At 45.0% G+C, this 26367-nt stretch overlaps 1 protein-coding gene across 3 annotated transcripts in view; it reads left to right on the forward strand.

Moving 5' to 3' along the window:
- The window catches only part of MFHAS1 (multifunctional ROCO family signaling regulator 1), a 109401-nt gene extending 87745 nt beyond the window's left edge, over nt 1-21656 (forward strand). The window contains exons 2-3 of one of the 3 annotated variants that reach the window (XM_024251290.3): nt 7873-7999; nt 18963-21656. In XM_024251290.3, the coding sequence (XP_024107058.1) occupies nt 7873-7999; nt 18963-18996 (161 nt within the window). In that variant the 3' untranslated portion in view covers nt 18997-21656. Of the gene's footprint in view, nt 1-7872; nt 8000-14639; nt 14759-18962 lie in introns of those variants that run through there. The other 2 variants (XM_063726511.1, XM_024251292.3) reach the window with 2 other exon arrangements.
- The last annotated feature ends 4711 nt before the right edge of the window (nt 21657-26367 follow it).

The raw sequence follows: 26367 nt of genomic DNA on the forward strand, positions 1-26367 counted from the left end.
GTTAATCAGATGATTACATTATTGGTAAGGCTCAACAGTCTTATGGTCTGTTACATTATTGGTAATGCTCAACAGCCTACGGTCAACAGTAGGCTTTTCATAGTTAAGTTTTTGGGGTGGTCAGAAATGATACGTGGATTTTTGACTGCTTGGGATGTTGATTGTTCAAGGGTCAACTATATAAGCTTGTAATGTGAGGGAAGAGACTAAATTCTGGTAGAGATTTGAAAAATAATAGCAGTTTTTTCCCCTTGGCTTTCTGTGGTTGAACGTTTGCCAAATGCATTGGAAGAGGTGTTGTGATCTGAGGTCCCAGCTTTTTGATCTAGAAGAGACCTGACTGATGATCCCTCAAGGGGCCCTTGGACCAAATGCAGCTCCTCTTGGTTTAGCAAACCTGAGATCATTTAGTCATCCCCTTCTCCCTCCTATCTTTCAAACCAAAAAATAATTTTAAAAAAGCTTTATGTAATTAGCAAACAAACATTACTGTCAGGACAATTGTCTTCTGCCAGGAGTTGGGCTAAACAAGGAAAAGCTGAGCTCATGGGCTCCAGGTGGAGCACCTGCCATGAAAGGATAACTGAAAGGTGCCCGTCATCCGTGCTCAGTGTGTGGGCCTGGCACAGCTTCCCTGGCATTATTCATTGGGAGAATCTGAGAACCATTGTGTGAGTCGCAGAAGTAATCAAGAGTGTGGCCTTTTTTCTTCCTTCTGCCTATAACTATCACCACTTTGGAGGATGCTTGGAAGAAGTGGAAGAAGCTAAGTGCTGACACTGAGTTTGTTTAGTGTTGCCTAGTGACCAGGCCATGAATACTCACTGAAGATAGGTGCTGAGGGCATTCTGATTTAAGGGCATCTCTGAGAGGCCCCAACTGGCCTGGTTTGTTTGCCCTACCGATTGTACTCTGTGACTGATAACACTTCACAAATGGTTTCCAAAGCTTCAAGACACTGAGGGGTGTTTCTGAGTGTTTTTTGTTTGTTTGTTTGTTGTTTTTTGTTTATTTTATTTTATTGAAGTTTCAGCATTCAGAATCAAAACCGGACTTGAGAATTCCACAAATGCCTGAAAATGGAAATTTTCTTACATTGTTAAACTGCCCAGAACTCAGTGGATTTCTACATTTTGAAGAGTTGCAGAGATGTGTGCTGAAAATGAAAACAGTTCTAGGAGAGGGTCATAATTTTTGATGGTGTAAGTTTTTGTAGCTGTCGTTGGAACCATACCTTAGGATATATTCAATTATCAAGTGACCCTATGAGTTTGAGTCGTTTTGAAAAGGAATGATATCTGTGGGGCATTAGTTCCAGGACCCCCATGGGTACCAAAGTCTTTGGATGCTCAAGTCCCTGATATCCAGTGGCATGGTATTTGCACATAACCTACGAACATCCTCCCGGATGCTTTATTTTAATTTAGTTTTTTGAGACAGAGTCTCACTCTGTCGCCCAGGCTGGAGTGCAATGGCACAGTCTTGGCTTACTGAAACCTCTGCCTCCTGGATTCCAGTGATTCTCCTGCCTCAGCTTCTGGAGTAGCTGAGATTACAGGCATGTGCCACGATGCCCCACTAATTTTTGTATTTTTAGTAGAGCCAAGGTTCCACCAGGTTGGCCAGGCTGGTGTCTAATTCCTGACCTCAGGTGATTTGCCTGCCTTGGCCTCCCAAAGTGCTGGGATTACAGGTGTGAGCCACTGCTCCCAGTCTCCTCCCTTATACTTTAAATTACCTCTGGGTTACCTATAATAACTAATACAATACAAATGTTATGTAAATAGTTGTTAATACTATATTGTTTAGGGAATAAAGACAAGAAAAAAGTCTATACATGTTCAGTACAGATGGAATTTATTTTTCTTTTTTCTTTTCTTTTTTTTTTTTTTTTGAGACAGAGTCTTGCTCTGTCGCCCAGGCTGGAGTGCAGTGGCGCGATTTTGGCTCAAGCGATTCTCCTGCCTCAGCCTCCCAGGTAGCTGGGATTACAGGTGCCTACCACCATGCCTGGCTAATTTTCATATTTTTAGTAGAGAATGGGGGTTTCACCATGTTGGCCAGGCTGGTCTTGAACTCCTGACCTCAAATGATCTGCCCCCCACCCCTTGGCCTCCCAAAGTGCTGGTATTACAGGCATGAGCCACCATGTCCAGCCCAGATACAATTTAAAAACAATCTTTTCGACCTGCAGTTGGTTGAATCCATGGATGCAAAACTCACTGATAAGGAGGGCTGACTCTGTAATTGAGCCAAGAGCAAACCTTGTTCACAGGAAGAATGCAACATCCCTACAGTTTTGGGGAACCACTCTTTGAATCCCCAAAACCCCCTAAGAGTATATGTGGCTTAGTGCTAGAATATACCTGTAGGTACCCCAGCTGACTTGTTAGTGGCTCTGCAGGAAGATTGTTGCCAAATCCAGCGATAGCCTGCATACCTTGGGTAAGTCCCTTGCAAGTTCAGCAGCAACTCAGCCCCTTTAAGGGTGTTCCAGCTGCCTTCCCCGTGAGTTCAGCATCCCATGTGGGTGGCCTTCCAGGGACCACAGCTGGTGCCTCATCATGTTTCCCAGAAAGTTCTATAGCTTGCTTTCCGCACAGCCTGCTCCCTTACCCCCCAAGATAGCTTCCCAGGGAATTTGTTGGCACCCAGAGGACAGTCCCCTGCCTGCTAGCTTTGGCCAGCTGATCATGGACAGTCTGGCCTAGGGCAGCCCAGCCAGCTTCTCCACCATCCAAGGAGCTGCTCTGTACCTTACCCTTCATTACCTATAACTGGGTAGCTTATAAGGAACAGAAATCTATTTCTCACAGTGTGGGAGGTTGGTAAGTCCAAGATCAAGGCACCAGCAGATTTGGTATCTGGTGAGGGCTTTCTGATTCACATACGGTGTCTTCTTGCCATGTCCTCACATGCGCTTGTATGAACTCTTTGGATATTTAGAAGAGTAAGCCTTTAGAGAATCTTCTCATGACTACAGTAATAGTGTCAAGAACTTACTAGGTGCCAGATACAGTGTTTAGTATGTTTCATGTGTGTATTACCTAATTTAAACATCACGATATCCTTGACACAGGATATCGGGTAGTGATGAGTTTAGTCAGTCCTGCTGTCAAAGTTCAGCACAGCCACTTCTTCCTGTGACCATTGGCAAACTACCTCTTGCATCTAAGCCTCAGTTTCCTCTTCTGTATATAATGAGGATAATAATTGTCCCTACCTTCTGGTGTTGTTGTGAAGACTGAGATGGTACATAAACAACATCAAGCCAATAAAAAGTGCTCGCTAAATGTTAGTTGCTGCTATGGTCATCTTTTCTTCTTCCTGGATTAACTTAGGCTTATTTTGCAGTTTGACATACGTTACACTATGATGGTAAGGTACAGTGCACGCATCGTTCTCCATTCTGATAACAAAAGTTGCTGGGTCCTTCGTCTAAGTGTTCCCCACTCTGAAGTCTTTCCCAATCCTGTGAATCAGTATGAATCTCTCCTTCTCCAAACTCCTCCAGCATCTCATGTAAATTTCCTCGGGGACCTCATCATACAGGACTGTAGTTCTTTGCACACCTGGCCTTCCCCTGTGGACACTGGGATCCTCCACGGTGGCTGTGCCCTAAACTGTCAGACCCCTGCATCTTCTTCAGTCTTCACACACAGTAAGGTCTCAATAGTTAGTCACTCAGTGAAATAATGCACTTTATTTTGAAGATCAAGTTTGTGTTAAATTTGAGAATGATTGGCTTCTGTTTTGCTAGATAGCACACACATAAACCATTCTTCATATTTGAGTTAAGATCATTTTGAAAGGAAAAAGCTGTTTTTCTTATGTTCTTAATCTAGGAACTGTGCACATTTCTTAAATCCTAAGGATACTGGCACCGCGTAGTAGATTGTTGGAGTATACAAACGTGCTGGAAACTGTGGACTGTTCTACTTGTTGCTCAGTATTTGTTAACAACAAGTGAATTTTTCACATGTGTGAAACTTCTCAGTGCCTTCCACCTTCGTGCTCTGTTTCCATGGATGGCAGTGCTGCTAGAGATAAGACCCAAACAAAACCAGTTACCTGGCTCTGTGTGATGCGGAGAGTCTGGGGTACAGTTAGAGTTGATAATGGAGGCTTAATAGTCTGCTGTACATTATTTCTTTCTTTCTTTTTTTTTGAGACAGAGTCTCACCCCGTCGTCCGGGCTGGAGTGCAGTGTCTCAATCTCAGGTCACTGCAACCTCCATCTCCCAGGTTCAAGTGATTCTCCTGCCTCAGCCTCCTGAATAGCTGGGACTACAGGCGTGTGCCACCACGCCCCACTAATTTTTTGCATTTTTAGTAGAGACGGGGTTTTACCATGTTGGCCAGGATAGTCTCGATCTCCTGACCTTGTGATCCGCCCACCTCGGCCTCCCAAAGTGCTGGGATTACAGGCGTGAGCCACTGCACCCAGCCTATTATTTCAAATTCTCCGGCAAAATGATCTGACCACCGAAAGCTATGTCATACTAGCCAAGAAGCCTGCTGCACCAGGCTGGTGCCAGGGATGGGTGCTGAGGACAGGGGCTTGGCATCCGCAGTTGTTATTCTGAGTGCCCAGGCAGATAAAAGCAGGTGGAGCTGGGGCCTGTGTGGAATTCCAACCAGGAGAGAGTTTTCAGGGGAAACCAAAGAAGCCGCATCTGTGTTCAAGCCCTGGGGATGATTTTAGGACAAAAGTAGAACTTGAAGATAAGCAGGCAAGGAGCTAGGTGAGGGCAGTCTCAGAAGTAAGGGTGTTAAGAGACTGGGGAGCCCACAGCAACTTCTCGTTGGAGTCCTGGCCCCTGTGGTGCATGGTGGGTGGGTTGGTTTACAGACGCGCTGCTCTCTGTGGGACTTGGAGCAAATCTGTTAAACTCAGAGGGCTTCTGACTTATTAGTTGATGTTTGGACTGGACACCTTCCAGGTTCCAGTCTAGCTCGAACATGCTGTTACTTGGGTTCATTTTATTACTTTGATAAGCATTTAACGTTTACATTTTTAACTTGCATTTTTATATTTAGGGATCTTTTCCTAGCTGGTGTTTGAAGTGCATTTCTGATATCCACATAGCCATGCTACAAGCTAATGATGCTAAATTAACTTTTATAGCAGTCTGCTGTTTACAGGAGTTTGGTTAAGGAACTCAAATTACATTCAGTTAATATTGTGTGACACTATATAAAAATGTTCACATCAGGAAATTAATGTCTTTCATAAAAGTATGCCGCTTAGTTCATTAATTAAAAATAGTCTTTTTGATTGCTCATTTAGGAAAGATGAGTTCTGGCATAAAGAAGCAGTCCCTGCTTTGGGGAGGCATTAGTCTGGGGGCAAAGAGTAAGGGCCCCAGAAGTGGGTTCCCAAGTTCACATCCCACGTCTGCTGCTGGTTAGCTCCTGACTCTGGGTACATCGCATAACCTCCCTGAGCATTAGCATCCTCATTTGTAAAACGAAGATAAACCCATCTAGGGCCATTGTGAAGATTAAACGAGGTGTACATTTAAAACTGCAAGCCCAGTGCTGACATGGGCCTGCGCTGTCAGTGTGGTCTTTGCGGAGGATGAGACATTTAGAAATACGGTATTTTTGTTTTGTTTTGCTCTTTGAGACGGAGTCTCACTCTGTCGCCCAGGCTGGAGTGCTCACTGAAACCTCTGCCTCCCAAGTTCAAGTGATTCTCATGCCTCAGCCTCCCGAATAGCTGAGATTACAGGCGCCCGCCACCATGCCTGGCTGATTTTTGTATTTTTAGTAGAGACTGGGTTTTACCATGTTGGCCAGGCTGGTCTTGAACTCCTGGGCTCAAGCGATCCACCCGCCTTTGCCTCCCAAAGTGCTGGGATTAGAGGCATGAACCACTGTGCCCAGCCGGAAATACAGTACTTTGAGGCAAAGGAATTTCATATCGTTATATGTCAGCAGATACAGTGGTCCCCTTATCCATGATTTCACTTTCTGTGATTTTAGTTACCTGTAATCAACTGTGGTCCAAATACATGTGAATGCAGCATAATAATATTTTTTGAGAGACCATATTCATAAAAGTTTAATTATTAATACAGTATATTGTTATCATTGTCCTATTTATTGTTGTTAATTTCTTACTGTGCCTAATTTATAAATTAAACTTTATCATAGGTATCTACTTATAGGCAAAAACATAGTCTGTATAGTCTTTGGTACTGTCCTCAGTTTCAGGCATCCACTGGGGTCTTGGAATGCATCTCCCAGGGATAAGGGGGGACTGCTGTTCTTTGGAGTCTCTAGAATTTCTTTCTTTTTTTTTTTTTTTTTTAAGACAGATTCTCACTCTGTCGCCCAGGCTGGAGTGCAGTGGTGCAATCTCGGCTCACTGGAACCTCCGCCTCCCGGGTTCAAGCGATTCACCTGCCTCAGCCTCCTGAATAGCTGGGACTACAGGCACGTGCCACCAACGCCTGGCTGATTTTTGTATTTTTAGTAGAGGCGGAGTTTCACCATATTGGCCAGGCTGGTCTCGAACTCCTGACCTTGTGATCCACGTGCCTTGGCCTTCCAAACTGCTAGGATTGCAGGTGTGAGCCACCGTGCCCAGCCCGGAGTCTCTAGAATTTCAAGTCAGCAGTAGAAGTGGTTGGTGCACAGAGTTGAAGTTTTAATTGCAGTAGTGTCTTTCCCCAGTTGGTGTACATTTCACATCCTTGATTTGGTTAATTGACTTTCTAGAAGCCAGACGTGGTGGCTAACACCTGTAATCCCAGCACCTTGGGAGGCTGAGGTGGGAGGATTGCTTGAGGCCAGAAGTTTGAGACCAGCCTGGGAAACATATCGAGACTCCTGTCTCTACAAAAGTAAAGTAAAAGGTTAACATTTAGCCAGATATGGTGCTGCATACCTGTGGTCCCAGCTACTCGGGAGTCTGAGGTGGGAGGATCACCTGAGCCTGGGAGATTGAGGCTGCAGCGAGCTATGATTAGGCCACTGCACTTCAGCCTGGATGACAAACCAAGAGCCTGTCTCCAAAACAACAACAAAAAATTTAGTTCCTAGGTTTAAGTAGGGCAGTTTGAACAATAATGTGTCCCATCTGCAGCCAGGAGCTGTTTCTTGAGTACTTTCTGAGAAAGGGCAGGGTGCCCTGGGTATATGGATGAGAGAATGGAAGTCATCACTGCTTTTAGAGATGTAATGATCTAATTGAAGAGAGATTACATCCAGGGCATGCAGAATAATAGCGTTCCTTTAAGTATTGTGGTGATCCATTAGGTTAATCATGTGTTTTTGCTAGACTCGTTAGATAGTGTTGTGTCGTGCATCCACTTCACACATACCTATCAGGGCAATCCCCGTGCCCGGAGGAGGCTGGGCTGATCTTAGGCTGTTTGTGTTTTTAACACCTTTAGTCTGCTGTGTTTCCACATCATTTATATAGGGCTTTGTTGAACGGTTGCTGTGGTCTGCTTGAGTCCCATCTGCCCCAAATCCTAATTATGAACACCTCCTTGGCAGCCCTTGCTTCGGTGGGCTCTGGGGACTCTGGCTCAGTTGGTGATATCTAGATAAAGATCCCTGGAGTCAGTCTGTTAAAAGGAAGGTGAGCAGAGCAGTGACAGATGCTGTCTTTGTCTAGTGTGGGCCTTCCTGCCATAACCATGAAAATTTTCTCCACGGTGACGCAGAGGAGAATTTAGGTGTTGGCGCTGGCGCCCAGGCAATTCTGCTGTTCTTGGTTGCACATTTGTTTTCAGACCCTTCGCTGCTTCACCTCTGCCCTTCTCCCCCTGCCCCCATCCCCAGGCAGTGCTGTTTTTGTAAAGTGAGCCCATTTTTAGAGCACATCTCCGTAACACATTTTTCTCTCTCCTCTTACAGGGGAGTTGCTGAGTCAGCCCAGACCAGAAGGAGTGGCAGAGATCATTTGCCCCAAGAACGGCAGCGAGCGAGTGAATGTTGCCTTGGTTTACCCACCCACGCCGACTGTGATCAGCCCCTGTTCCAAGTGAGTTCTCAAAGTCCCTCTGGCCCCTGGACCTGGCTCCTGATCCCAGCTCCATAGATATGACAACAAAAGTCCAGGTTAAACTGCATCTGCACAAACCTTGCAAAGTCCTCCTGAACAGACATAATTCTCCTGGATGACATCAGCATCATGATTTATACAGCAAAACAGGAACTTTTATTTCCTCTTTTTTGTGATTTTGTTTTTACTTTTGCTAATAAAGTCAGAACATTTTTTGACAGCCTTTTTGAGATGTCATTCACATACCACAGTTCACTTACCTAAGTGTACAGTTCATTGGTTTTTAATTTATTTGCAGGTATATGCAACCAAAAAGAACTTTTTTTTTTTTTTTTTTTTTTTGAGACGGAGTCTCGCTCTATCGCCCAGGCTGGAGTGTAGGGGCACGATCTCGGCTCACTGCAAGCTCCGCCTCCCGGGTTCACACCATTCTCCTGCCTCAGCCTCCCGAGAAGCTGGGACTACAGGCGCCTGCCACCACGCCTGGCTAATTTTTTTGTATTTTTTAGTAGAGACGGGGTTTCACCATGTTAGCCAGGATGATCTCGATCTCCTGACCTCGTGATCTGCCCGTCTCAGCCTCCCAAAGTGCTGGGATTACAAAAGAACATATTTTTTTGATGGGCAGTCTTAACTCTGTCATTGCAGAATTAAGTTGGCTCTCACATCAAAAAACAGTGCAGGCCCATTTCATGAGCAAAGCCTGCAGAAAGTCAGTAATAGACTGTTTTTTGTTGCATGGTTCTGATTTTGGAGTCAGTCCCTGAAAATCAAGGGCTGTGCAGTTTGCCACCACCTTGCTCCAAAATGGACTTAAAGACAGAGAAGGTACACATGCAAAGTAACTTTTAGATAGAACATTGGGTTACTACTATTCTAGATAACACTCATCCTGTTTGGGTTTTGTGTATGTGTGTTTTTTGTTTTGTTTTGTTTGTATTAAGAACCAAAGAGGCCGCTTTTAAGCTGAGATGAAATGCCTGTTACCTCAAATCCTGAAAAGCAGCAGCCACAGATCTTCTTGGGTCAGATCTCATGATCTGTGTGATGTCAGCACCATGATTTCTCCAGCAAAGTATTCATATCCGTGCAGCAAACTCGACTTTTTCTTCCTAGCTGGCCACATGGAATTTTTTAAGAAAAAATTATGTATGAATCTAAGCCTTTTTTTAGGGAGGTCGGAAAGTGTGCCTTTGGGAATTGTGACCTGTCATCTCCTCTTGCGAATCTTGCTGTCTGGCCGCATTCCAGGCAGTGTGACAGGTGTCCGTCTCGCCACTCACGTGGCAGCTTCTCTCCTTTTGGTGTGCTCCCTGCAAAGCAAGGGTTGCCAGTGGCATTCTCATTCATTAGCTGCTGCAGTAGAAGTAGAGGGCACTTGGCTCAGTGCCCCGTTTCTCCAAACTGGGAAACTCATTACATAGAACATCCCTAATCTATCCTTGCTGGAAAATATCACTGAACACCCAGGGGAAACTGTTATCTAATGCTCTTGTATTCGGCGTACTATTTAACTATCATGTGCATGGTTTAATTTATCACTGACCCTAAGACATTGTGAATCTTGAAGTGCTTCTTAAATATTAAAATAGGATTACAGAGTAACCGTTATTAGGTTGGTGCAAACGTAATTGCACAATTACGTTTGCACCAACTGAATATTAACCTGAATATCCCCTGTCCTGAACATATCAAACAACAGAAATTTTATTGTTTCTTTTTTAATTTCTTTGAAATTGTACACATTGGTCCCTTTCTTTCAGATACACCTGGGTGAGGATGGATAAGGGGATATTATATGTTTTCTTTTTCTTCTGTCTCTCTCTTTTTTAATACCCCGTAAGTTCTTAAAGCTCAGGGGGATATTACAGAACCAGCAGGGTATGAAACAGAGGAAACAAAAATTCAATATACTTTTCATTGGCGTAAACTTTCCAGAGCCAAGAGAGACATGAACCTATTGTTTTGCCATAGCCACATGCCGTCGAATAGGTGCAATAGAGGTAGGAGTTCAAATATCCATTTGCACTAGAAACCTTCCTGGCACCAAGCCAGCTTTATCAGTGTTTTCCCATGGGCTTCTTGTACTGCCACAGAAAGACCACGTTTTTATACCAACCTGAAAAAAATGTTATCAGCCTCTCTCTCGACAGCATATTGAACCTGAACAAACAAGCAGCCTTAAAGTCGTGGGTAAGCGGCGATACGTGGCGGCAGACATCTAGATGCCGAGGAAGCCTCTTTAGGGATTGAACCACTTTTGACCTAGCTATCAGAATAATTTTATTTTGAAATAGGTTAAAAAAAAGTCTCATGAAATGGATGACAGCTTTGCAATATAATTCTCAACTCTAAATGAAGGAATGTTCTCTAAGTAGGGAAGTTTCATATTCCTGGCAAGACGTTTCTTGGAAATTACCCTATTTTAGTGCAGCTGCAAGGGGTAAATGGTCTCTTGTGTGACTTTATAGAAAAGCACACGTAGATGTGAAGCCTGTGCTTGAGGTGCCCAGTGTTCCCCCACCTTCACTGCCTTAAGCACCCACAGTTTACATCCATGAACACATGGACAAAAACCCATGTGGAGGCCGGGCCAGGCTCCGGGGAAGGTCCCATTCATGGGTGGATGACAATGGATTGGAAGGTGGGAGATTTGGGGGAATCGATGAGGATAGCTGGCAAAGAAGGTAGTCGTTAAGTCAATACAGCTTGGGCCTGAGCCTGAGACTTGGGGCCTCAGCAGGCACTAGACATTGGAAGTCTGGGGCTATTGCACTGGCTTCCAACTCCAGCCAAGGTAACTTAAGCAGGTCACTATAGAGGTCAGGCTTTTTTTTTTTTTTTTTTTTTGGACAAAGGGTCTCACTCTGTCACCCAGGCAGGAGTGCAGTGGTGCGATCTCAGCTCATTGCAACCTCCACCTCCAGGGTTCAAGTGATTCTTCTGCCTCAGCCTCCTAAGTAGCTAGGACTACAGGCGCACGCCACCACACCTGACTAATTTTTTGTATTTTTTGGTAGAGACGGGGTTTCACCATGTTGGCTGGGCTGGTCTCGAACTCCTAACCTCAAGTGATCCACCTGCCTCAGCCTCCCAAAATGCTGGGATTACAGGCATGAGCCACCGTGCCCAGCCAAGGTCAGGCTTTCTTAATCAGACATGTTAAGTTAGAATTTCTCAGGGAAGGGACCAGGCATGAGTCATTAAAAAACAGAAGCCACCCAGATGAGTCTAACGTGTGTACACGACTTTCTGATGGCTCAGTTCCAGTCCATGCCTCTAAGGGTGGGCTCCCTGGCCAGTGGGGCCTTAGGACTGCTCTGTGGTCAATACCTGCTCTGCAGCAGGAAGGCAAAACTGTCCATGCTGTCTGCTCTCAGCCTCAGCACAGTCCCTCCCACTGTCGGGTAAGGTGAACATATCACTCACTGTTCAAATCAGGAGAGGATTGAGAGTGATGGGATGGCTGTCAGTCATGCTGGGATGATGGGTGCCCACCAGAAGGCTCCCAGGTAGACCAGAATAATCACCCTAGGTGATTGCTGGCCATTGTGGGGCTTAGGTGGTTGATCTAGATCTCATGATGGTTTTTAAAAACACATTCCAAGCTCTTCTTTGACTGGTTTAGCCCTCTCCTTTATTGGTCAGATCAGAGACTTGTCATTTAACTGCCTGTCTTTGACTAATGGTATTGCAATGCTTTCTTTATAAAGAAGAACCCGTAGATGACTGTTATCTGATTGGCCTTTTTTAAATGAATTTCAAGCTTTTCTATTTCTCATTTTAAAAAATTTCTAGATGTTTTATTCCCTCATGGGGAGAGACAGAGAATAAGAAGTAGGTAGTGATTTTTTTTTTTTGTTTTAAGAACATGATTTACTCTTATAACTTGTCTCAGTGGATTGGTGGTTGAGGTCTCCACCAGCATTTCATTGGGAAGAGGTTTCAGGAACAGGATGAAATGCCTCCCCTTCTGCACCTCACCCTCCAGGGAGAAACACGAGCTGAGTGGCTTCTTCTCCCCCTTGCTGATTATCAGATAGAAATGTGAGTAATTTCCATGCTTTGAATATCTTGAATTGATTTTCAAGGATATCTGCATTTAAGATGAGGTGAACATCACCTAGTAGCACATTTGCCTGGGTTGCTCTGAAAAATTCTGACCTCCTCAAGGATACAGATTGTGACAGATACATTTTTAAAAGCTTTATTGATGTATAATTTCCATACCAGAAAACTCGCCTGTGCAATGATTACTAATGTATTTACAGAGTTGTCTTTATACAGCCATCACCACAATCTAATTTTAGAACGTTTTCTCCACCCCAAAAAGAAATCTCCTGCCTGTTTGCAGTTAACTTGTGTCTTATCCAACACCTGGTTCATGCAGTCAATAAGTTTTTTTTTCTTTGTTTTTTTTTTTTGAGATGAAGTCTCGCTCTGTAGCCCAGGCTGGAGTGCAGTGGCATGACGTCGGCTCAGCACAACCTCCGCCTCCTGGGTTCAAGCAATTCTTCTGCCTCGGCCTCCAGAGTAGCTGGGATTACAGGCACGCACCACTGCACCTGGCTAATTTTTTATTTTTTGTATTCTTAATAGAGACGGGGTTTCACCATGTTGACCAGGCTGGTCTTGAACTCCCGACCTCAGATAATCCGCCCGCCTGGGCCTCCCAAAGTGCTAGGATTACAGGCGTGAGCCACGTGCCCGGCCAATAAATATTTTTAGTGTCACTTTCAGGAGTGGTTTTGCTGGCTGGTGTGTTAGTATGAAGCAGATTTCTGAGTTTTTTGTGTTTTGTTTTGTTTTGAGACAGTCTCACTCCTTCACCCAGGCTGGAGTACAGTGACATGATCTCAGCTCACTGCAACCTCTGCCCTCTGGGTTCAAGTGATTCTCCTGTTATCCCCCCCTAGTAGCTGGGACTACAGGCACATGCCACCATGCCTGGCTAATTTTTGTATTTTTGGTAGAGATAGGGTTTCACTGTGTTAGCCAGGATGGTCTCGATCTCCTGACTGTGATCCGCCCGCCTCGGCCTCCCAAAGTGCTGAGATTACAGGTGTGAGCCACTGCACCTGGCCAATTTCTGAGTTTTAAAGAGGTTCTCATAAACACGTTATCCTTGGCACAGTTCAGTCTAAAGGCAGTGGCTTGTCTTGCTCCTGCCACTGCCAGCCCCCTATTTCCTGGATGGTGGAGAGGAGCTGGAGCTGCTTGGAGAGCTCCTCCTTTAGAACTTCTTCATGGCAGCCTAATTAGGCCCTAGATATTTCAGGGGTACTGAGCCTTGACATTAGGAGTCAAAATACATGTCAAACATATACTTCCAGTGGGCAAGTTAGGAAGCAAGTAGACCGCATTATCTTTTAAAGCTTTTATTTGTGAATTCCTGTCTCTGTCCAGCTACTCTTCAGGTTGAGACCCAATATTCCAATTCCCAGGGAGCGTGAGCTTCTCTGGACAAATGGCAGCTTCTCTGGACAAATGGCAGCTTGCATTTCATTTCTAGGGATCCTGCAGAATGCTTCTCTTTCTCCTTCCAAAGAGCTTTAGAGCAAATCCGTCCTCCACCAAACTGAAGACTCTTTGATAACCTGCCAGATAACCCAGTTTATCTACTGATTTTTGTGTAAAAGACCAAGAAAATTCAACAGGTCATCGTATGAAAATGTTTTACCTTGAGGCATTACTGGCATGCGACCCACATTCTAACATGTGGTTTCTTAATGGACTGACCCTTGAATATACAGGAAATGGGCATGTGTCACTCTTATTTCCTGATCGTTGGCGTTTCTCCGGCAGGACACCTTATCTGTCTGTGCTCTGATATGTGGGGAGTGGTGGGAGTTCTGAGACTGAAGAAGGAAGTTCATTCTGATTTTGGCTGATCATGTGTTATCAGAATTAGCAAAAAAAAAAAAAAAAAAAAAGAGTGGGGTGGTGGTTTGAAAATTGTTGAGCTAAGCTTTCTCCTTTTTTAGGAAGTACTAATAAGAATAGAGGGGAAGGCTGAGTTATTGCATTTGAAAATACCCTTTTAAAATCTTGGATTATTGCCTATATACTGTAGAGTTCCCATTCAAGCAAGATCCCCACTAAATTCCAGTTACTTGGTGTTTGTAAGTATTCTCAAAAGTACTGCGATTACTTTGCACAGGAATTTTGACAGTAACATCGTTTTGACATAAAGACATTTAAGACCAATTGCAGTAGCCTTTCATAAAAAGCAGGATGAAGTCTGTAGCCTTTATATCACCAAATAAACAGGCCATGTATGCCTAACAGCACACAAATCAGTATGAACTTGATAAAATATTTTTAAAAAGCAATGGCATGAGATGAATTAGGCTTCATCACAATGGAGAATTTTTCACTGACCACAGAATTTTAAAATATAGAGGGTGAGGATGGGATGGTATTTTATAAGAAAAGGCCACATGTGGAGGTTGCCTATGGGGTGTTTCACATTGATTTGCATTGATTTGTTTTGTTCTATGCAAGGAGTGAGACAGCTCTTTGCCTTGCTATTTTAACAAGCTAGGAGGAATTGTGTTTCTTTAATTATTTAGTTTCCCATCAGCCACATTGATACTGGAATTTTTCCCTCTCTGCTTAGGTATCTTCATACTTTCTTGGAAAATTAAGTGGAAAAGATAGTGCTTCTTTTCCTTATGCCATCATTTTTACTGTGTACCCAAACTGTGACTTTAGGAGCACCAATTTTTAAGGGTAAGTCTCCGTGAAGCAGAGAGAATTTCTTAAATAGGTAAGGCCCTCTTGAGGACTTGGAGAGATTAGGGGGGATATGGGGGTGTTGGGATGAAGAGATTTTGGAGAACAGGAATCCTAGACAAACCGTATACATCTCTAGAATCAAGTTGCATATGGGAATTAGGAAGAAGGGAACTGCTCGATTCTTTTGCTTAATTTACTATGATATTGCATAGACAGTGATCTTAGATCCTTGTTTGAAAAAGGAAGTCATTTTTTAAAAATTTTACTATTATGCAGAAATAAAACATCAAGTGGGTCCACACCTTCAGGAACTACACAGGAAAGTACCGGGATGGTCACAAGTAGGGAGAGGGAGGGACTGGGGGCAGGAGGGGAGAGGGGAGGAATGGGCAAGGCCCAGTAGGCAGGTCTAGGACAGGCTCATCTGAATAATCTCAGTGGCCCTGGGGCAGAGGGGTTGCCTTAGTCATCTGGCACCTGGCTCAGGGGTGATTAGGGCAGGTGGATAGTGGCCTGGAGTGTGAGAGCCAGTAAAGGAGGTGTTCCAGGTGTGGGTTCAGGATTAGTTGGTTTGTATTTGAAGAGTATACTCCGGGCAAGTTGTTATACCATCTCTAGGAATTGGCTAATCCTAGGAGGGGCAGTCCCTTCAGAGTCTGCAAGGCGCGGGATCAGAAAGCACCAGAATACAGAAAATAAAAGACGTGGTTAATATGGCATGCCATGGCTTCAGTTTCAGCCTAAGTGTCTCAGTACCTTGAGTCATAATTTCTTTGTTGCATCCTGGAAGGGCAGATTTCAATTCCCTAACCTGGGAGGACTCGGGGGCTGGGTGCCCCCCAGGCTGGCCCCTCCCTTCAGCTCCAGACCTCTGTTTCCAGTGTCTCACCTGGCATCATCCCTGGATGTCCTTCAGGCTTCACAGGTGTACAGCTGAATTTATTGCCTTCCTCCCGCAAAGTTCTTCCTCAGTCTGTGACCTGTCTTGGCTAACAGCGTAGCTTTGCACCATCGGCTCCAAGCTAGGCATCCGTGAGCCTCAGTGCCTTCCTCTGCTTTTTTCCCTATATGTAGTAATTCTCCAACACCTTTTATCCCATCTCATCAGTGTCCTGACATGAATGAATTTGACCCACATCTTCAGCTTCAGCCTCGTGCTTCCCTCTAGGGCCCAACCCCCCCAGTCACCACTTTCCCCATCTCTGCCAAGGTTCCTGTGACTGAGTCTCAGCTGGCTGCCTGCTCTCTTATCTTTTTGTCCTTCAAACCAACAATAATTATCTTTTAACATCAGACCCCATCACATCTCTCCCTCTTGAAAAGCCTTGGATGGCTTCCTGGTGATAACAGGCTCAAGTTCAGACTCCTGGCCATGGCTCACAAGGCCCTGCACAATCAGACCCGGCCACTCTTCCAACACACAGGACACTCCCTTACCATGGGAGGTCAACCGTGGTGGGCCCTGGCTGCCTCTCAGTCCCCTGGCTGGCTGCTGCCTTTCTCTCCTACCCAGTGAAGGCCCATTGGTTGCTGAGGCCAAGGTCATGTGTCAGCTCCTCTGGGGAGCCTCCCCTAACCGTCCTAACTGTAACCAGTCACTCTGTTCTTCATGTCTCCTCAGTACTTTCTATTTCTTTGTTTGAGACAGAGTCTTTGTCTGTCACCCAGGCTGGAGTGTATTGGCACAATCTTGGCTCACTGCACTCTCCGCCTCCTGGGTTCAAGCGATTATCCTGCCTCAGCCCCCCGAGTAGCTGGGACTACAGGCGTGCAACACCACGCCTGGCTAATTTTTGCATTTTTAGTAGAGGCAGGGTTTTGCCATGTTGGCCAGGCTGGTCTCAAACTCCTGACCTCAGGTGATCTGCCTGCCTCAGCCTTCCAAAGCACTGGGATTACAGGCATGAGCTGCCGCACCTGGCTCTCCTCAATACTTTTTATATACCTCTTTTGGTAATGATCTCATAGTATCTTGGCTACTTTTTACCTGTGGCTTTTTCATCACATCTGACCCATCATTCATTCAACAGATCTTTGTTGAGTAATTATCCTCTAGTAGGCATTGGGCCGGGTGTTGAGGATACATAAAGAACTAAATCAAATCCTGCCCTCCAGAACCTAATAGCCTCTTTGGAGAAGATAGGGATCAAAGCCATAACCAGGCAAACTTATCAGAGTCTAATTATAATTGAAACATGGTACCTGCCATGATAGGTGTATGAAGAGTCCTGTAAGCACAGGGCTTACAGAAAGAACTCTACTAGGAAGAATCAAGAAAAGTTCCAGGAAGTCGTTTTTGAGGTGGATCTTGAAGGAGGAGGACAAGTTTATGGAGATAGAGAGGTGGGGAGAAACAGAGAAGGTTGGTGATTTTGATGGTTGTTTTCTCTAAGATCCCAAATGTGGAAAAAGGCATAGATGTGAAACAATTTTCAAGCTGGTTGAACAGTGGGATATTCCCTCTAGGTGCCCTTGATTAGGTATTCTTGTGTTTCTCAGTCTTACGTGTAGCCCAGGGAGCAGACTGTCTGCATTTCTGAAGGTCTGTTAGATTCAGTGGGAAAATGTTTATGTAACACATCTCCCACGTGAACCCAAAACTCACACCACCAAAGTTAGCTGCTAGGTTGAGACATGTGTTTTTACACTGCCATCCTCCTTACAGTTAGATTGATTATGTTATTAGTTGAATTTGAGGCAGTTTTCAAAACCCTCTCTTCTGGGAGTTTACTATATTAATAGGCATTCAAAAAATTCTCATGGCAGAGTGCTTTAGAAATGTGAAACTCTTTCCTAGAGCTCCAAATATCCAACTTCTCTTTTAGCTTTGGCATCAGATCACCCTAGTGAAAGGCCTGGCTCTGTCACTCGCTAGTATGCACCCTTGGGGAAGTTATTTCATCTTTTGCAACCTTAGTTCCCTTCTTAGTAAGATGCTGAGGCCGGGCGCAGTGGCTCACACCTGTAATCCCAGCACTTTGGGAGGCCAAGGCGGGCGGATCATGAGGTCAGGAGATAGAGACCATCCCGGCTAACATGGTGAAACTCCGTCTCTACTAAAAATGCAAAAAATTAGCCGGGCATGGTGGTGGGCATCTGTAGTCCTAGCTACTCAGGAGGCTGCACCACTGCACTCCAGCCTGGGCAACAGAGCGAGACTCTGTCTCTTTTAAAAAAAAAAAAAAAAAAAAATGCTGAGTAAGATGGAACTTACATGGTGGGATTGTTAGGAGTTGAAGATAAATAATGCACTAGAGTGAACAACGTAATTCCTGGCATGTAGTTAGTAAATGAGAGGTTTTTCGTTTTTTTGTTTGTTTTGTTTTGTTTTGCTTTGCTTTGTTTTGGTGATGTCATTATTATCATGCTTGAATGAGCCCATGACAATCTTGTATGGACTGGAGAAGTGTTTAGGCAGATGCTGAATTATCAGTGTCCATGAAATCGGTGTCTCTCCTAACGAGAGATGGGGGATGGGAGGAAAAGAATCATAACTCCTTTTTCCTTTCCTTTCAATGTCTTTGTATATTTTATTAAAAGTTGCTAAAAAAAAAAAAAAACACTTTCAAAAACATCCCATCACATGTCATTGTAGGGAAGCAAAAATGAGAAGAACACTTGATATTTTTTCCTCTAACCATTTTATTGGAACTGAATCCCGCTTTATTTGCTGAGGCTGCAGTAGTTTATTCATTCTATATTGATCAGGCTCCAGATTTTCGTGGACAACTTAACTTATAACATTTTAAGTAAAATCATGCATTTTAGGTGGACAGACATCTCACTTTTTAGTATATATTCTTTCTCCTAGAGGATTATTTGGTGTGTGTCTGTGTGTGACCGTGTGTGTTTATTGAAAGGAAACAGTTCCGTGTTTAGAGTTTTGGGTTGTTAGAGGTCTAGTTAAGCTATAAAATTACAGTAGAGTAAGTGGTGACAGCCAGTTAGTACAGTTCCCTCTTTATAGCTGAACTGAGCTTAACACACTAACAGAAATGTTTGGCAAATGGACTGCTAAAATGACTCTTTCCTTTGTGGGGACATTAGTTGCCTGACATTTACATGTTTATAATGAGTCCTAGAAGTAGAAATGAAAATATGTGCAGAAAATAGATTTCTATCATCACTTCCTTTTCTTATTGAGGGTAGCATTGTCCAGTACCTTTTTGTCATCTCTGTGCTTTCTTCTTGTCCACCCATACAGGAAGAACGTTGGTGAAAAGCACAGAAACCAGTGACGTTTGTGGCTGTGGAATTTCCATGGAGAAAAGAGAGCATCTGAACACCTGGACCATCTTTTGCACCTGGCAGACCCTCTGCACTCCCCCCAGCGTGTTCTGTGAACTTGAGTGACAACGCGTGCTTGCAGGGTGCTTTTTGGAAGACTGGGGAAGAGGTGGGGAGGGGGTGGTGGGGGGAAGCATGGGCGAGAACATGGAGCAAATGTTTTACAACCTGAACCTCAGAACTGTGATCCTCCAAGGAGCGCGCTACTTGAAGAAAAGAAAAAAAAAAAAAAAAAAGTCGAATGGCTTCTCAGGGATTTTGTTTTCCGTGCACATATAAGCCATAGTTACAGCACAGGTGGCAGTATTTAGAGCACTCAGATTTCAGTTCTGTTAAATGTGAAAGAGGGATCGACTGACGTTCATTGCTGTTCCATAACTAGTGTAAAATATGTATATGTTTATCTTTATTTTTATAATATACAAATACATTTAAATTTATACAGTTTGAAGCTTCTAGCGTTAGTTCACACTGGGTGCAATATTCTGCATGAGAACTGTGCCAAGATGGGGCTGATTTCTTATTTTAGTGTAAGACTTTTTTGTTTTTTCTTTATTCTTTAATCCTCCTCAGATTAAAAAAAAAATTCTCCCTGTTAGCCCGTGGATTAAGTGTTGGTTCATAGAGATTGCCAATAATCAGAAACAACCTTAAATGTGCATTTAAGACCGTGTCCCTTCCCTTCTTTTCAATAAAGGTCCCTGCCTATATAAATCATCAGGCACGCTGGTGGGAAATCCTTTGCTCTCCAATGTGTTATTAGTGCTGGGCAGAGATGGGGCACACTCAGGGGCCAAAGAGGACGAAAAGTCCATGCAAAACTTGAGTCTTTTAATGGCTTAAGATAATCAGGAGTCAGTTCTGAATCTTACAAAGTGCTCTGCTTAATAAGTACCTTACTTAGCAGAGCACTTTGCAAACATATTACTTATTAGCAGAGCTCTTTGTAGACCTTCCACATCTGGCTGTCAGACCTTAAGGTTGTGAATTTAGGCTCCAGTTATGTTCATTGGAGAGCATAATGCCACACGGGTTATTTATAAATACAGAGCCTCTGATTGGACGGTCTCCTGCCAAGAACTAGTAAAACCCTTGCTTTAAAATCTTCACAAGGTAAAACTTAAAAAGCCAACCAAACAAATTGCTCTCCATTCTACTTTTAATTGGGCCAAACAGCATATGCTACAGTAGTAACATGTTTTTCGGAGAGTGTAAAAAACTCTGTTTACATTTGCCTCCTCCGTGGGTTGATCGAAAATGTATAAAACTGGCTGCTTCTCGCCAGCCTCAGACGAGAAGAGTGAGTTGCTGGTACTCGCTACTCTTTTACTTCTTTCGTAAAGTATTGACTCTTGGAAGGCCACAGTATACAAAGTCTCAACATGTTTTTTAAAAGAAATAAGGAGCAAGCGACTGCCCTGCTAGACATCACAAACCGATTTTTGTAGAATATTTTGTGCCCCAGGCGTTAATTTCACTGACTCCAGAATCTGCAGTTCGGAGAATGATTTCTTATGATCCTAAAAATCGAATGGGATCAGACGATGTTTGCATTTTTTTAGTACTTGAATAGGACACCTCAAGTTTGAGATTTCGTTTTCTTTTAGAACACAGTCACAACATTAATCTGGTGAATCCTTTTGTCACAGTTCTCGTGTGTGTGCGCGTCTGTGTGCGTGTGCATGTGTGTAAAACTGAATGGTAACATTTAATTGCTTTTTGGACCATTGAATAGTTGGGAAGTAAGAATTTTTTAATTGGCATGAGACAGTTCCTCAACTGTTAAATTAACCAACTTTGACCCGTCTTTAGGAAAAGGCTTATTTGTATGATTTTGGGCTAACTCCCCGGGGACCATATTAAATGACAAAAATGCTCCTTTGGGTGACACACCCTACAAAGTATTTGCTGTTATGAACATAAATGCCCACATTCTTAATATCTAATATTTTTGACAAGTAATGTTTTGTGCTGTCATCTGAACCCTAGAGAAGCAGTGTCAGAAGAAACCTTGGTGTCACATGTGTCTTAGCAAAAGGGTTACCATGATAGAGGGTCATGTGACCAAAAGATGCTCCAGAGAAGCTTGAGAATTTGTTTCAGGGTGGGAGGAGGGTTGGAGATACAAAAATCACTCTGCTCTACAGGACTCCTCAGCTGTCTATGCAAGAAATTCCGTTTTCTCTTTCAGCACCTGGAAAGACACAGCAGCCCACTGAGGCGACAGGCGATTCACTAAGCACAAGAGGAATGTTTTCTAAGCAAGGCGTCCCTTGCCTCTCAAACAAATGCCCTCCAAGTTTGTTAGGGTTTCTATTCCTGCAACTTGTGGTATCAAAACCACTTCCTGGAATTGTCAAAGCACTGCCAAAATAAATGTTTTTCCCCCTTCTAAGAAAAAATGAAATGACAGTGCTCATATTTGACACTTGTGTATTGGACTCTCTTTTGAATGAATAAAAAGGAAAGGGTTTGGTGTAATTCCTGATGGGGTGCGTGTTGTTTTTCATGCCATGGTTTGTGAATTGTAATTGTGGTTTCCCATTTCGTTGTCGTAACTGGGCAGAAATTAAAAAAGAAAAATCAATAAAAATACAAAGAAATGGTTAAACAGTTGTATTCCCAGAGCTTAATTATTTCTAATTTTGTTCATTTGTTTTTACTTTTAATTCTATCAGTTAAGGAATGACTGTTTTATAGTTTTAGTCCTTAGTGGTACTGTTGGAGCTGTGGGAGGTGGGTGGTGGTAGCTCTCATCTGTTTGGTAATTGGTCCCCGAAGAGAAAACTAAAGAGTCCCTGTTTTAAAACTGCCTGTTTTCAGGCTGAGGATGTAACTCTTGAATATCAGCTCTCTTAAATCAGAATCTTTTTTTTTTTTTCAATGATCCACTATATTCCTAAGTCACAGCTGTTGAATTTATGGTAGCTTTGGAAGTTCCCCTGATCTTTCTTTCAAAGGCTCTTGGCAGAAGTCCTGCTACATACTGCCCAGGGTGCGCTATTTGCAAACTGGAAGAGCAGGCCCCTCAGGTACCCATCAGAGGATTTAGTCCTCCATATTGTTTAAATAAAGGCAAAGAGAAGATAAGGAAGGACCAAAGCCAGGGTGTTAACGTGGTGAATCCATAACGGGTCTGCAGCAATTCTTGCCTCCTCAGAAGAAAGAATTCAACCGAGGGGCATAAGACAGCGGGAGAGACCGAGGCAAGTTTTAGGGCAGGAGGGAAAGTTTATTAAAAAGCTTTAGAACAGGAACGAAAGGAAGTACACTTGGAAGAGGGCCAAGCAGGCGGCTTGAGAGATCAAGTGCACAGTTTGACCTTTGACCTGGGGTTTTATACGTTGGCATTTTTCCGAGGTCTCCCCTGATTCTTCCTTGGGGTGGGCTGTCCACATGCGCAGTGGCCTCCCAGCGCTTGGGAGGGGGGCGCATGCGCAGTGTTACTGGAGTTGTGCGCATGCTCACTTGAGGTTTTCTTCCCTTACTAGTTGAATGGCTCTAGAAGGTCCTATACCAGTCAAACGCTGTCATTTTGCCTCTTAATGCGCATGCTTGAGCCCACTCACCCAACTCCTGAGCTCTTATCCGAAAGCGGCTGCTCACCAGCTTCAGGTGTTTTCTATCTGTTGGGAGCCTGCCTTTCCCTGGCACCGGCTGTGACCAATTATTATTTAAGAGAGACAGTGTAACAACCACCTGACCATCTCACCTGATGGTTGCTTGGGGGGGTTCTTCTGCCCTGCTCATGTCTGCCTGACTACCTACTGTAACAAGAGGAGCCCTGCCCTGAAGACAGCGCAATACAGGGAAGAAGGGATCGCTTCAGACCAGGAGGGCCTCACTGCAAGACTCCTGACAAGGCAGGTAGAGCTGTGGGGTGCGCAGAATTCAAAGCCACTTCTGCCAACAGAACAGAGGAAACTAGGAGGCAGTTAGAATTTCCAAAAGAGAAGTGTCACAAGAGGTGCGTCCCACGTGGGAGAGGTGTGGCTGGCCCTACGGCTGCATCCAGCTGAGAGGTGACAGCGTGTTGGCAGTCCTCACAGCCCTCTCTCGCTCTCGGCGCCTCCTCTGCCTGGGCTCCCACTTTGGCGGCACTTGAGGAGCCCTTCAGCCCACCGCTGCACTGTGGGAGCCCCTTTCTGGGCTGGCCAAGGCCGGAGCCGGCTCCCTCAGCTTGCAGGGAGGTGTGGAGGGAGAGGCGCGGGCGGGAACCGGGGCTGCGCGCGGCGCTTGCGGGCCAGCTGGAGTTCCGGGTGGGCGTGGGCTTGGCTGGCCCCGCACTCGCACTCGGAGCAGCCGGCCGACCCTGCCGGCCCCGGGCAATGAGGGGCTTAGCACCCGGGCCAGCGGCTGCAGAGGGTGTACTGGGTTCCCCAGCAGTGCCAGCCCACCGGCGCTGCGCTCGATTTCTCACCGGGCCTTAGCTGCCTTCCCGCGGGGCGGGGCTTGGGACCTGCAGCCCGCCATGCCTGAGCCTCCCACCCGCTCCGTGGGCTCCTGTGCGGCCCAAGCCTCCCCGATGAGCGCCGCCCCCTGCTCCACGGCGCCCAGTCACATCGACCACCCAAGGGCTGAGGAGTGCGGGCGCACGGCGCGGGACTCGCAGGCAGCTCCACCTGCAGCCCTGGTGCGGGATCCACTGGGTGAAGCCAGCTGGACTCCCGAGTCTGGTGGAGCCTTGGAGAACCTTTCTGTCTAGCTCAGGGATTGTAAATACACCAATCAGCACCGTGTGTCTAGCTCAGGGTTTGTTAATGCACCAATCCACACTCTGTCTCTAGCTACTCTGGTGGGCCCTTGGAGAACCTTTATGTCTAGCTCAGGGATTGTAAACACACCAATCAGCACCCTGTGTCTAGCTCAGGGTTTGTGAATGCACCAGTCGACTCTGTATCTAGCTATTCTGGTGGGGACTTGGAGAACCTTTGTGTGACACTCTGTATCTAGCCAATCTAGTGGGGACGTGGAGAACCTTTGTGTCTAGCTCATGGATTGTAAACGTACCAATCAGAGCCCTCTCAAAACAGACCACTTGGCTCTACCAATCAGCAGGATGTGGGTGGGGCCAGATAAGAGAATAAAAGCAGGCTGCCCGAGCCAGCAGTAGCAACCTGCTCGAGTCCCGTTCCACAGTGTGGCAGTGTTGTTCTTTTGCTCTTTGCAATAAATCCTGCTGCTGCTCACTCTGGGTCCACACTGCTTTTATGAGCAGTAACACTCACCTCGAAGGTCTGCAGCTTTACTCCTGCCTGAGCCAGCGAGACCACGAACCCACCAGAAGGAAGAAACTCCCAACACATCCGAACATCAGGAGGAACAAACTCCAGACACGCCCGACCTTAAGACCTGTAACACTCACCGCGAGGGTCCGCGGCTTCATTCTTGAAGTCAGTGAGACCAAGAACCCACCATTTCCGGACACACAGCAACCCCAAGCACTCACTCTGTGCCACTGCCTCCCTCTTCCTGGTGAAGGTCGTGCAATTAGCACACATCAATTTGGGCCTTGTTTTTCTTTATCAAGAAACAGTTCTTTGCTGAGCAGGCCACGCAGAAGTACGTGTCAGTGGTGACAATTAGAAGGGCATTGCTTATCACATATGTTGTTCCCTCCTAAGGCAATTTCCCCTTTTTGTGAGCTTTTTGAAAGAACTTCCAGGTTCACTGAACTTTTGTAAACCAAAAGGTGAGTGAGGCAGGTCTCAATAGATTTGAGGTTTATTTAGCCAAGGTCAAGGACGCGCCTAGTAAAAAGCACAGATCACAGGAGCATCTGTGACCTGTGTTTTTTCCAAAGGGGTTTTGGGAACTTTGGTATTGAAAAGGGAAAGAGCAAGCAACAGGGAAAAGTAGGGAGGGTAGGCAATGAGGCGGATGGTTTCCTTCTTGTGAGGCTCTGATCAGCTTCAGTGAATTTACATTTTACCTGTGAAAAGAGGGAGTAGAGGAAAAAAGCAATTATTCATTGTCTCCAGCTTAGTAAATCTACATTTTACACAAGATAAGCTCAGTAAATCTACATTTTACACAAGTTAAGCTCAGTAAATCTACATTTTACATAAGATAAAGTTAACGTTTAAAGAGGGAGTATAGGAAATGAGGCTGTGACATGAGATTGTGAAATTACAGCTGTCTGGGAACAGAAGGAACAGCAGTTTTTGCGTGACTCAGTTCCCATGCTGAACTTTCCCTTTGCCATCCTGAGTTTGAGATCCTGAGATTCTATTTTCCTTTCACTCTTTGAATAGAGTGCCTGACACATGGTGGCAGCTTCTGTGCCAAATTCAAATGCCCAGGGCTTCCTTTGCCCATGGCTGCTGGTGCCTCCCAGTGGAACTGGCAGTGACAAAGGCCATCACCTGGTGGAAATGCTGCTCCTGCTGCCAAGTCAGAAGGGGGTGTGGAAGGACTGGAAGGGGTGTTAGAAAGCAGATGACCTTCTAAAGTGATCTGTGTTTGACGGCATGAGAAAATTCACCAGGTAACAGAAACCCTATTTGAATATTTGTAACCTCTTTCAGGGAAGCAATACTTTCTTCATCTTTAAAAACTAGGAATATTTTTTAATGAAATGAATTTTATTCTAAATGCTGAGAAGGATTCAGACTGCTTCATGGAACATTTGCGTCTCCTGAGGTACAAATACAGGCTCCTCTTTAAAATGATTCTGAGATCCAATAAGAAGTGCTGCATTAAAGAAAGCTTAAAAGAGGCTGGGCACAGTGGCTCATGCCTGTAACTCCACCACTTTGGAAGGCCAAGGAAGGGAGGATTGCTTGAAGTCAGGAGTTTGAGGCCAAACTGGGCAACACAGTGAGATCCCCATCTCTACCAAAAAAATTTTTTTTAATCAGCCGGAAATGGTGGCATGCTTGTAGTCCCAGCTACTCAGGAAGCTGAGGTGGGAGGATTGCTTGACCTCAGGAGTTTGAGGCCAGTCTGAGCAACACAGTGAGACCTCATTTCTACCAAAAAAAAAAAAAAAAAAAAAAACCCGGTGTGGTGGCACATGCCCCAGCTGCTCAGGAGGCTGAAGCAAGAGGATCACTTGAGCCCAGTAGGTCGAGGCTGCAGTGAGCCATGATCACACGACTGCACTCCAGCCTGGGCAACAGAATGAGACCCTGTCTCTAAAGAAGAAAAAGAAAGCTTAAGAGAGCCTTTGCTGCAGGACTCTGAGAACCCTTTAGATACCAATACAAAAGGTGCATCTCCAAAAGCTGAAAGAATGTGCAGCATTTCCATGTGTATCTGAGCGTGGAAGGAAGACACCTTTCCCCAGAGCCGTCTGGACATGCCCCCAGACTAGTGTTTCC

Source organism: Pongo abelii, chromosome 7 (genome assembly GCF_028885655.2).
Source record: "Pongo abelii isolate AG06213 chromosome 7, NHGRI_mPonAbe1-v2.0_pri, whole genome shotgun sequence".
Taxonomy (NCBI): Eukaryota; Metazoa; Chordata; class Mammalia; order Primates; family Hominidae; genus Pongo; species Pongo abelii.